The sequence below is a fragment of the Labeo rohita genome, chromosome 20 (genome assembly GCF_022985175.1).
Source record: "Labeo rohita strain BAU-BD-2019 chromosome 20, IGBB_LRoh.1.0, whole genome shotgun sequence".
Lineage (NCBI taxonomy): Eukaryota > Metazoa > Chordata > Actinopteri > Cypriniformes > Cyprinidae > Labeo > Labeo rohita.
In genome coordinates, this window is record NC_066888.1 from 18,763,007 (window position 1) to 18,775,589 (window position 12,583).

The 12,583-nt window shown below is 39.9% G+C and overlaps 1 protein-coding gene across 2 annotated transcripts; it reads right to left on the reverse strand.

Annotated features, from left to right (window-relative positions):
• Positions 1–658: 658 nt before the first annotated feature.
• On the reverse strand, positions 659–12,191 carry thbs1b (thrombospondin 1b). 2 transcript variants are annotated; one of them, XM_051138718.1, is made up of 23 exons: positions 12,017–12,191; positions 11,852–11,934; positions 10,898–11,457; positions 10,739–10,814; positions 10,311–10,397; positions 10,108–10,217; positions 9,874–9,999; positions 9,215–9,311; positions 7,941–8,114; positions 7,677–7,853; positions 7,419–7,592; positions 7,209–7,336; positions 6,960–7,112; positions 6,659–6,877; positions 6,452–6,559; positions 5,881–6,040; positions 5,432–5,550; positions 4,597–4,831; positions 4,288–4,515; positions 2,834–3,105; positions 2,646–2,743; positions 2,425–2,564; positions 659–2,329 (listed from the first exon to the last, which is right to left on the reverse strand). In XM_051138718.1, the coding sequence occupies exons 2-23, from the start codon at positions 11,913–11,915 to the stop codon at positions 2,322–2,324; spliced, it is 3,513 nt and encodes a 1,170-aa protein (XP_050994675.1). In that variant the 5' UTR covers positions 11,916–11,934; positions 12,017–12,191; the 3' UTR covers positions 659–2,321. The 2 variants fall into 2 exon arrangements, with proteins under 2 accessions (XP_050994675.1, XP_050994674.1); XM_051138717.1 differs by having other exon boundaries at positions 10,311–10,400; positions 12,017–12,190.
• Between the last annotated feature and the right edge of the window lie 392 nt (positions 12,192–12,583).

The window sequence follows — 12,583 nt, forward strand, 5'->3', positions numbered from 1 at the left end:
AACCAAAAAAGTCTTAGAAGTAGACTTAAACCTTCAGTAAGCAGTTCATCTCCATGACATACATCATGTTGAGGTCGTTCTTACAGTTTTTGTCTTTTGGAATTTTGGACAACTAATACAAAGGCCAACTTTGCAGTCTTGTGCCCAGATTGCCTGTGGATCTCCACAGTAACCCTGATATCTCCTCTGATCCCAGGCCAACAAGATATGAATGTGTTTACAGACCCACACCTGTCAGACAAGCACTAAATCACCCAGATCAGGGTTGAGTAAACCCAGAATGCCACACTGTGGGTCAGGGAGGTTCACGCTTTCCCCACAGGCGAGTGAGGAATTAGAAGATTAACCCTGAGGAGAGGCGCTGCTGCAACATTCCACACTTGTCCTGAAGACATGCGTGCCTGTCTTTAGAAAAAGAAGTGGACTTGTCTCAGCCTTTAACTTGGAACTAACATTGACCTTGGTCTAGAATATCTATTTTTAGTGTCTTTTAAGGCATTTATGCTATGTAGCAGTTTGCTTTCAAGCACATGTTGGGGAACGTTTTATAATTGCTTTGACCTTTCGTGCCACGCACTGAAAATTTCAGTCATTTAGACTTGCCGTTGCACAACAACAAATCTCAGCGGTAATAAAAAGCAACCAAAGCCAGTAAACATCAGTTCTATCATCTGTTTATTATTCTGAAGTATGTACCAAAATAATCGCTATACGTAAAAATAGCATTTGCATTGTGGAGCTAAGTAAAAATGTTTACAGTCAAGCATCACTAAATGTACAAAAATAACAACACAATAAAGATACAAACAATTAAGAACAGAACATCCTCACGTCAGTGTGCAAACTGTTTATACAGATGGAAATGCCTCAGGTGGCACTCCATGATAAATTATTTAAATAGCATTTATCTACACACACATATGAAACAGTCTTAGACAACAAATAAAGCAATAATTTATCAAGTTTAAAAAAAAAAAAAAAAGTACTGGACATTTGAGGCACTGGCAAATGTATTCCTTAAAAAAACAAAAAACAAAAACGTGTCGTTTACTCTATCCATTGGGATTTGGGGCTGGCTGTTCGTTCTATATACTATTTACAACTTGTGCTACAGTAGCAATAAAGCGACCAATTTGTTTTCTTGAAGCAAAGGAAAAAGTACTTAAAAGCTTTGCTTGATCAAATTACAAAACAGCAATGAGGTAATATTTGTACATTAAAGTTTCCTTTATCTCTCTCTCTCTACAGAAAAGGCAAACAGGTCAGAAGATCATCTCCTTTTGGAAATGACGGATGAACGGTTTGTGACTGAAAAGGTTTGGATGAGTAGTACTAGACAGAACCTTGCTTACAGAAGATTAGTTAAACATTAAAATGTTTTTAGTGAGGGCGATCTTTAGAAACACCCTCCTGAGGCAAAATCCCAGACTCAAAAAGTGTTTTGTAAGTGCTACATATATAGAAAACACTAAAAACTCGACTTTCCCTTAAAAATTAGCATTTGAAATAAAACCTCACACTAGAGTACTTGGTAATCTAGTATCCGCATGTGGCTAAGTCTGTCTAATTCCTCTTCATACAACCTTTCATTTTGCCATTTCTAATGAATATGTTAGAATGGTTTAACCATCTAGCCCTGAGAAAACTATGCCCGCTAAACCAAAGTTATCTCCCGCCAGAACTTAATGGATGTTTGTGATACTTAAGATGCGAAAACCGAAATTTAGATAAAAGTCAATACATGACGGATTTGTCTTAAAATCACCTGCTTAGACTGTCAGCAAAAACGTTGTTGTTGCTTTGATATCTTAAACATTCACAATGCGTTGTTTCTAGTCAAGAAAACGTTTTGATAGGTTTTAATAAAATACTGAATATTATAAAAGCAATCTTATAAAAGGGTTGCGCTCTCTCTAATGTAGCCATAACTTGGACATCTTGTCAGGAAGAGAGCGTGAAAACACACGAGAGAGAGTAAAGGTTTTGAAGTGCATAGCTGTCTGTTGGGAGCTCTTCCCACACAGAGCCGAATGAGGTTTTTCAGAGAGAGATCTCAGTCTTCCCAATGAAGCAAAGCGAGGGAGACTTTTCTTCTGCTCTACCTGCTAATGGCGGAGGAGTCCAGATTGTGAATCGGAAGCCACTTGGTTTCTATCCCAACCGGTTTGGCTGTTACATTGAAATTGACTACCTGCTTTCTCACTCCACCAGCGTGTGAGCGGCAGCAGAAAAAAGTAGCGTCAAATCTGTCCCTGGACTTTGCCTGGAATACATATTTATATGGAAAGGTGCATTCTTTGATCAGCATCCTGCCTGTGCAATTATCCATCTGAAAAAAAGAACAGAAAGACGGAAAGTGTTAATGCTGAATGTGAATAATAGCAGGAAGGCTTTTTATTTGGATGCCTATGTGTTGACGCTCACCTCTGCATTCATATTTGAGGTCTGAGAAGTACACCATCTCTTGTGAGAAGACAAAGAGACCCAGTCTTCCTCCTGCGTATGTTTTGTCATAAATTCTTCCAGAATCCGCCATGATCTTTTTGCCTTCATACATGACCACTCTGAAACATACACATATATGAATGATTACTAAAATACGTATAAATAAGTATTCTTTTTTAGAATGATCGTTTTGGTCATACCTTATGTGTCCAGTTCTTGGTCTATGAGTCAAGTGCCATCTGTAAGCAGTGAAGTCCTTCCATCCCACGTTCTTTGGGTCGTGCCACAGTGTGCGCACCTAAAACGGATCACGTACAGAAATGTTGGTATTTGTATGAAGAGTTTCAAACCTGATTTTATCACAGTGGCCTTGGTGAAACATTGGTACCTGTCCTGGAGTGTCTCCGGTGTGCCAGAGGGCGTTCCTCAGATGTTCGCCAGGCCCTGTGGTGGAGTTAACCACTTTGATTGACAGCCCTGAGTAACCCTGTGCCTTGGTAGGTGTGCTGGACCAGTAGGTCTGTGTGATCTGCTTCCACATGACCACGTAGAAGCGAGAGCTGGACTGGTATCCGAAAACGAAGCCGGCGTAGTCGTCGTCTCTGTCCGTGTTGATGAAGAACGTTCCGCTGAAGTCGACTGAATTGAACTCATCGAAACCTTTAAAGAAATTAGGCAAAAAAGTCAGAATTTATGTAAGTATACATATTTTAAATTAATTGCCTATACTAGTTTTGTTTTTATGACAGCGTTTAAGTGCCAAGTTTACGATATTAAAGTTGTAATATTTCAAGAATAAAGTCGAAATATTTTGAGAATAAAGTCAACATTACGAGAATAAAATCGAAATCATGAGAATAAAGTCTAAATGGTTCGAGGACAAAGTCGAAATATTTCAAGAATAAAGACAAAATATTTCAAGAATAAAGTAAAAAAAATTGAGAATAAAGTCGAAATTACGAGAATATAACGAGAATCTCATAATTTCGACCTTATTCCTGAAACATTTCAACTTTACTCTCATAATTTTGACTTTATTCTCGTGATTTCAACTTTATTCTTAAAACATTTGTACTTTATTCTTGAAATTCTCTGAATTTCGACTTTATTCTTGAAAAATTTCGATTTTATTCTCAACATTTCGACTTTATTCTCAGAATTTCAACTTTATTCTCAGAATTTCGACTTTACTCTTGAAACATTTCGACTTTCCTCTCGAAATATTTCGACTTTATCATTGAAATTCTCATAATTTCGACTTTATTCTTGAAAAATGACTTTATTCTGTAAATATTTAGTCTTTATTCTCAAAACCTTTTATGACTATTCTCTTAAATTTGACTTTATTCTTGAAACATATCAACTTTATTCTTGAAACATTTCGACTATTCTCTTAAATTCGACTTGATTCTTCAAATATTTCAACTTTAATCTTGTTATTTTCAAAACAATTCAACTTTATTTTTTTGGAATTCTTGAAATATTTTGGAAATATTTTTCTCGTATTAGTTTAAGTTTTTTCCATGTTATATTAATTTGTATTTTTATGACCAAAAAGTTGTATTAAATATTGTCTGTTTCTGCAAGCTAAGGTATTGGGCAGGATTTCCTACTTACTTTATGATATTAATTAATATTTTACCCACTACTTAGTATTTTTACATGTGTGCAAAGTATTTCTGCCCTGTTGAAAAAAACCAGCATATGCTAGCTAGGTATGATTTAAAGCATGGAGGCTGGTTTGAGCTGGTTTAAGCTGGTCCTGAGCAGGAGCTAAAAAAGGGTTTTTTTCTTGCTTAGGTGAAACTTAATTCTCAGGGTTTTTTTAAAGATTGAACTTACCAACAGCAATGCCAGGGTCGCAGTTGACTGTCTGAACCAGTTCCTTTCCTTGGTGACGAACCACCCAGTTGGGGTCGATCTGAGAAGTGCCCTTGGGATCCAGAGGAACCATCTGGAACTTGCGGAAGTCTGTTTCACTAATGTCAAAGTTCTCAGGACAGACGTCATAGATATCTAGAACATTATCCTGGTCGAAGTCATCTTTACAGGCATCTCCACGTCCATCGCCTACAAATGGAAGAATTTAAACCGGTAAGTATAAATCTTTACATTAATGAGTGCAATAGAACATTCAGATGTAAAACTGACCATCAGAATCCAGTTGATCCGCATTGGGAACCAATCTGCAGTTGTCTTTGTCATCAGGAATGCCATCATTGTCGTCATCATAGTCGCAAGCATCCCCTTTACCATCCTTGTCGTGATCAGCCTGGTTAGCATTAGGGATGTACGGGCAGTTGTCCAGGTTGTTCTGGTGACCGTCCTCATCGATATCCTGGTTGCTGTCACATTTGTCTCCGACACGGTCAGAATCAGAGTCAAGCTGTTGAAGAGAAAGTGTAGAATCAGTGAAGTAAATCAAAAGTCTTTGGCTTTCTTAATTAAAATATTCCCTCTAGTATGGGTCTTGTTCGAAAAGGCACAAACTTCTGTTCTAGTTGGCCTATCCGTGCAGGCTTTTACAGAAAGCAATCTCATGTTCCTGAAGCTTGGCACTACCACAGTCACATTTCAGCGTCTAATGAGGAAAGGAGGGGTGCATTCCTTCTCTTCAGTTAACCATGGCACAGGTGTGATCCGCAGGGATTGAGTGCCGACAGGGCATGCATAAACCCACCGGCAAATCTCTCGCTCCTCACTAATAACCATTCTTTACCTCTACATATCCTCTGGGTTAATTGAACACTAGTGAGTGTCCCTGAAAAGCCTCCTAGTGCTTTATTGTGTGGCTTTGGCTTCGAGGTGAAGAGGATTTACTCCTCCCATACATAGCTTAGTAAAGACTCTGACTACCCTCTGGGTATTTTTTTTAGCAAATAGCTTTGCAACTGAACTGAACAGCTCATAGATCTCAGTGGATTGTATAATGGTTTGAAAACACCTGCGGTATTCACTCGCTCGTTTAAGGCTAACATTTACATACCTGGTCAGGGTTGTGCTCCAGAGGGCAGTTGTCACACTGGTCACCAACTCCATCGAAATCAGTGTCTTTCTGGTCAACGTTGTACAGATACGGGCAGTTGTCGTTCTCATTCAAAATACCTGTCAAAAGTAATGACATAATGGTGAAGACTGATTGAAAACAGACTGGGAAGAGTCAAGGTGATTCTCACGAAACCTGTCAAGAAAATATCCAGGTCATAATTTACTTCACAATCAAAATAAAATGATTACAAATGTAAAATAATGAGAGTATTAACAGTATCATAGTACTGAGAAAATGTGGTAATGCCAAAAAAGCTTCTTTTTCTTTATACAAAATAAAATTTCACATATTTCTTTTGATTATAGAGTAAAATATGGATATTTTCTTGGCAGGTTTATCAAGAAATGGCCCATGTATGGATAAACAAACTTCGCACAACTTCGTACCATCTCCATCAATGTCCACAGCACAGGCGTCACCTTCCCCATTGTTGTCAGTGTCGGTCTGGTCTGGGTTGCTGTTGTACGGACAGTTATCGCAGCGGTCTCCCACATCATCGCGATCATAGTCGTACTGTCTTGGGTTGAAGATGAGTGGGCAGTTGTCCTATTTTAAATCAGACCACAGTTCAGATGTAGAAACATATGGCAAATAACAGTCAAGCAAATCTCTACAGGGCCCGCTCACATGAAGGTTATTACTTTTAGATGTTAGGCTTGTAATTTGGCTGCGGCTCTGTAGGTCTATTTAGAGGAACGCGACGATAAAAGCGAGCCTTATTTTAGGAATTGGACCAAGGATAATATTGGATTAGCGAGATACACTGCAGGTCTTTCAGAAAGGTACTTCTTTGGTGGAATTTGAGGTTTGTCTCCAAGAGAAACTGAGTTTATTTACACAGCACACCACAAAATTTGGGCGGCGTTACTTTCTTCATTCATAAGTGCTGTGAAATGTACAAAAAGTCACTTGACTGGAATGAGCACCTGTGTAGACTGTAATGTAACTACATTTTACCCTGTCATCAGGAATGCCATCGTCGTCATCATCATCATCACAAGCATCGCCGATTCCGTCCTTGTCATAGTCCTCTTGCCCAGAGTTGGGAAGATTGGGGCAGTTGTCCTTAAAATAAAAAAAGACACGTAGTTGTATATTAATACAAACAATAGCCACAAATACGTTATTTGTATTTTAGAATGAATAAACCCAATGTATGCCAACCTTCTTGCAGTGATAGGTTGCGTTCTCGACACACACAAGATCAGCATTGGGCCAGCCATCAAGATCAGTGTCTTCTCCACAGATGTGGCCATTTCCAGCAAAGCCAGGTCTGCACTCACAGCGGTACATGGGGTCTGCGAAATGACCCAGGTAGTTGCAGCGAGCGTTCTTATTGCAGTCGTGGCTTCCGTCGAGACAGGGATTGCGAGGCGTGCACACCTGCACCGAAAGACAAATCAGTCAGCGCACAATGGTTTGTGAACAAGTGCACGCTGGTAATCTGTCAGTGTTCTTTATTTACCTGTTTCTTAGAAGCTGCGTCTTCCACTCCTCGACCGAACGGCTGTGGGCCTGTGTAGCGAGAGGGGCATGGCAGACAGTTGTAGCCTGGCACTGTGTTCTCACACCTGTGGACTCCATTAAATTCAAAGCAGGCATCTGGGACCTCCTTACACTGTAATAGAAAAAAACAGATTTTTAAAAATAATTATTGTCAGTATCATCCAGGGTTTTAATATCAGTTCATTCTTAAAAAAGCAGTACACTGCACCTCATTGATATCCTTGCAGTTGATTCCATTGCCAGTGTATCCTGTAGGGCATTTTCCACATTTCCAAGAGCCATCTGGAAAGCTTGTACACTGGGCGCCCTCAAAGCATGGGTTTGAAAGGCATCCATCTGCGAAAAAAACGAAAATAAGTGAATGATTTATTTCAGAAACACAGACTCATCTGAAGGGTTGAGTGATATTATAACTCACCGATTGGACAGGCTTGTTTGTTGCAAAGCTGGCTGGCTTTTGCGTCTCCCACACAGTCTTTGCCGCCATGCATGGGTACTGGATTGTTACAAAGACGTTTGCGGTTTTGGATGCCACCGCCGCATGTAACAGAGCAAGCATCCCAAGGTGACCATGGTCCCCAGCCACCATTGACTGAAAAAGTACACAAAAAAATTAAAATTGCACATTTTCATAAAACAAAAGAAAAATGGATGAATGCATAGGGTGTTCACTTACTCGGACATGGTGATTTCTGACACCTCTCAGTTTGCCGACCTTCGCCCTGGCAGTCTTTTCCTTCCATTTGAGGTGTTGGGGAGTTGCAGAGACGGATGCGCGTAATAACGCCAGCACCGCAGGTGACCGAACAGGAAGACCAGGGTGACCAGTGACTCCAGCTGCCATCCTGCTTAACTGTAAAACAATAGATGCAGGTTGTTACTTTTCTCCTCTAGTGTGATGAGAAACCATATACACTTTTCTCCATTGGGCATCACTTACAGCGCTTGTCGCACTCCTGAAGGTAGCAGTCTCTGGTCTGCACCGATGTGCCCTCGCAGTTGTTATTGATGCGGTCGCAGGAGCGGCCGCGCTGCTGAATGCCCCTTCCACAGGACACAGAACAATGAGTCCATTCAGACCAGGGGGACCAGCCATCCTCAGCGGAGTCGCTCGCTGTCGAGAGAGCAAAATGAGACAATGGCAGGGCTATTCCTTCTTTCTAAAGCAGCAAAATGGAGAAAAGCTTTTAATACTGGGTCTTAATGGACTCAATTTAGCCTGGGCAGCTCGAGACAGAGCACTCCAGGGAACCCTGGCATGAACCAAGCACTTGGAATGCCCGGGAAATGTCAGTGTTTAATGCACAAGGATACCTTTCTCCAAATGGTATTTGTAAACACCCTTGTTTATGCCATAAATTCAAACACATGAGGTTGATATTAATTGAAATCCTTGCTATGCATGGCGACTCCTCAAAACGTGAGGAGCCTGCTGTTTTGCTTTTGAGTCTCTGCCAAACAGCACCAATTTTCCACCTCCCTTTAACTAGTTTAGACAATTATGGCCATTTAGCGATTCAGTGATGCACAAAGCTCTAGTGTTCCTTTCATTAGTTAAACTTCAGTTGAAGTCTATTGTGTGATGCAGGAATGACTGGATGTTTGGACAGCGTTTTCAACACAAAAGCTTTTAAAAGTCAAAATGTTGCCTGGATAACAATTTAAGTTGACACTAAAGTATTTTTTCACTTGTACATTTGCTATTAGTCTGTGGGTGAGTCTCTAAAGTTCACCAAGGCTGATCAAAAATACGGTATAAAGAGTGATATTGTGAAAAATTATTACAATTTTTAAAAAGTGTTTTTATTTTTAAATGTAATCCATTTTGGTAATGGCAAAGCTGAATTTTCAGAATCCATTACTGTTGTCTTTAGTGACACATGATCCTTCAGAAATCATTCTAATATGCTGATTTGGTGCTATCAGTGTTGATAAATTGTTGACGATATTCAAGATTCTTTGATAAATACAAACCACCATATTTATTTGAAATAGAAATCTTTTGCAACATTATAAATTTCTCTAATGTCACTTTTGATCAATTTAATGTAAAGATTTTAATTGAAAACTAATTTTACCAACCCCAAACTTGTGTATATATAACATATAGTGTATAAAGAACAAATATATAAATTGTTCTTAAAAAATGATTACAATGACTCTAAGTGTCTAAACTTCTAAGTTTACAGTATACAGTTGTTTAGTTGCACTTACGGGTTCCACATCGGGGGCAGCACTCCCCATCAGGCACTGTGGCGTTTGCGCATGGGATTATGGGACATGAAATCTTGCGGCACACCGTTGCAGAGTTCTGCGGTTAACACAATGACTCTCATTAAACATTTGTTAAAGGACATGCCATGACTGGTGCATTTGTTATGAAAAACCATAGCCTCTTGATGTGGTGTAACACCACATTCAAAATTACAGTCTTCATTCAAGTAATCTTTGAAACTCTGAATGCTGTGAAATTAAATATCCTTGTGGTGTTTAAGTCTGTGTAATAAGGCTTGTAAATATTTCTCATTATTGATATGATGTGGCACGTTAAAGAAAATAGGCTGGAGGCATTTACTGTATGCATTCTAACACAGATACCATAGATTTTGTTTAAAAGGTTTGGGTTAGTTGATTGTATTCTCGAGTTACCTCCATTTCACACTTTTAATTAGAGGCTAGGTAGTTTAGGGAAATGGATACACTCTGGCTTAAGTCTGCCACAATGGACAAGAATAAGAGCAGCACTGTGTATCATAGCACCTACATGACATGGCTCCCGTCTCGCTAGCACACAAATTAGTGACTTAATGACAGAGCAGGCTGCTCTTAGAGTCTAACAGGTACATGTCTGCAGGTTATTTGGTTCTTCTTACCTGGCAAGTGCACTCCGTGCAATCGTCCACTGTCCACTCCTCCTTGTTTTTGTGCATAATTCCATTGTGAAGACAGACACCACCATGAATGCCCATGCGACTCATGAACACGTTTTTCTCGTCCGTCTAGAAAACAGAGCAAAAGTTAATTTTTGATTATGTGGATGGAGTGTGTTAAGCTGCAGTACATGCCCACTACACAAGCATGTTTATGTGCTACAACTTTTTGCTCACCACTTTGCGGAGTTCATTGGACAGCTCTTGCACCACCACACCAAGACCTTTCAGTTCTTTGAACATGGCAGCCAGGTCCTCACACGAAAAGCCACAAATCATCTGCAGATCTACATAGAAGAAATATACAGTTTGTAAATTGTATTTGCATGCTCAGCATATGTATATTTTATTTGTAAGGATCACTGAAAACGAAGAATTACCTTTTGTTTTGTGTCCAGTGTAATCAGTCCTGATTGCAGGTCTGGATCCATTCATGGGATTGTCAAGGGTGATGATATCAGTCATAGCTGCTGCAAAAGGAAAGGGCATTCAGATGACTTAAAGTTTATTATGAAAATGATTGAGCTAAAGGAAAAGTTAAGTGAAAAAGGCTGATGACAGTTTAAAATTTTGCAGTTCATTCGATGGCACAGAAGTGATGCTCTTTTCTATTTTATGCGATTTAAAATACAATTAACTCAGACTCTTGGAAAAAACAATGCAATTAGTACTTATTTAAAAAATTGTGAAGAATAAAAAAGTTTATCCATTGAATCAAAAACAGTGCGGCATAATCAAAATGCAAGAAGCAATTTTGTCATCATCTTTTCTTATTTGGTCATAAGCATGTGTTCTGCATTACACTTACAGTTTTGGCATCCTTTGTTCCTCAGAATTGCTTCCAGTGTGGTTCCGAACACAAATCGCACGTTTTGCAACACCCCCTACAAAAAACCCACAAGTGATTAATGTTTCTCACTGTATTTGGCATGGAACAGCATTCATAGACAGCGAACCGGTCACTCACCATGAACCTGTCCTTCACTGCGCCCTTGCCAATCCTCAGGTTCGCCACACCGGGGGTCTCCTGAGTGAGGATAGTCTGGATAGAAGCATCGAGCTCCGCTGTATTCACCTCCTCACATCCCACATAGAACTGAACCCTGTCCTCCTGCACGAAAAGAGTGATGTTTTTCCAGTGTCCCACCGCCAAATCCGCCTCCTCGATGGAGACGATCTGCTGCTTGTTTTCGGTGGAAAAAACAATGTCCAGAGTGTTGGCTTTCCCGTTCGAAGTGATTTCGAAAATGGGTCCTGAGCCATCTTTCTTTTCTACGGTCAGAAGGCTTCCCCTCGTGTGTTTGAACTGCTTGAAATTGACCAGGAGCAGAAATCCTCGCTCAGCGTGAATGGAATCGATTAGGTCCCTGAAGGCGTTCTCGGGAACCGGGGGGATCAGGTCGGGGTTCAGGATCTTGTAGGCGGGGCTGTACGGGTCGTCGCCTTTCACCAGAGTCACCCCGTGGTTTTTCCTCGGCACTTGGACGAGCTCAAACAGATCGTAAACGCTGTTGTCGTCTCGACTTTCTGCCAGGAATTCAGAAGTTAAAGAAAACTCATTATGATGCACTAAATATTAACGGAGCGTTTGAATGTATTCCACTGCGTTCTAGAATACTTGATTTTGATTGGTCAAATCAGCGGTTGATTCTGTTAATAAATTGAATGAAGCTAAAATTATAGATTTTTGATAACACTGTAATAAGTGGAATAATGCACGGAAAGCCAGTTATTATTGCAAAATAAACCCATTCATAAACCCTTCACCTTTCTGCAGTTTATTTTGCGGTAATTACCAAATGACTGTCAAGTAGTCCTATAATATTTAACATCTAGTTACACTTTAAACCACAACAGCATTCATTCACAAAGGCTGAACGCCATCAGTTACATATTAGTTCGTTCAAGTATCATCGCTCACCTGCGACTCTGGCGCTCTCGCAGTTCCAAAGCATCAGTAGCAAAAAGATTGCAGTTGACTTCATTTTATCACTTATTCTTTACCTATTGGAGATCACAAATAAACGTGTAAGTAATTGAAAATTCATGCAGAACTTAACCTTATTCAACAATGAGAAAAACGCACCTTCCAAGCGTTTAAAACAGCAGCAAATCCAGGGAAGAGTGATATAATTCCTAAAATGAGTCAATCAAAGGTAGTTTCAAAACAAAGAAATTATTTTTCTCTTTAACCGCGGTCTACAGCACTCGGTGTTTCTTTGCTGTAGTTACAGTGCCCAATCTAACTTTTACCAAAGAGAACAAAGTGCTATTTAAATAGTTTCATGACATTCCTGAGCGCTCGTCTCCTCCAATCAGATGCTGGAAGGGAAAAGGGACGAGCTTGCGTTACCTCACAGAGCGTTTGTCTGGGTTACACACGAGCGGAAAAACGCACCAAATTCCAACGAACACATTCCATAAACATACTTTTGCTTTTCATGACCACGGCTTCCGTTTAGTGCCTTTTTATTTGCCGCGCTCCTGATTAATTTGTGTATCCACGTACTGCTGTTGTGTTGTCATTTAGTGATTCTAGCTATTTCTCGTCTCTGAAGTCTCTACCTTGCCTTTCCGTGTACATACTGTTTTATTTCACTATATCTTTAATGAAAGGCTAAAACGTTTTCACGTTTTCTAAGCGGCTGCTTTA

Excerpts from the sequence above, each read along its gene's own strand:
- thbs1b (XM_051138717.1), bottom strand. The coding sequence starts at position 11,915 with ATGAAGTCAACTGCAATCTTTTTGCTACTGATGCTTTGGAACTGCGAG. Across the intron at positions 10,000-10,107 it reads CCAATGAACTCCGCAAAGTG|ACGGACGAGAAAAACGTGTT; the intron begins GTGAGCAAAAAG and ends TCTGTTTTCTAG. Across the intron at positions 5,551-5,880 it reads TGTGGACATTGATGGAGATG|GTATTTTGAATGAGAACGAC; the intron begins GTACGAAGTTGT and ends TACTTTTGACAG.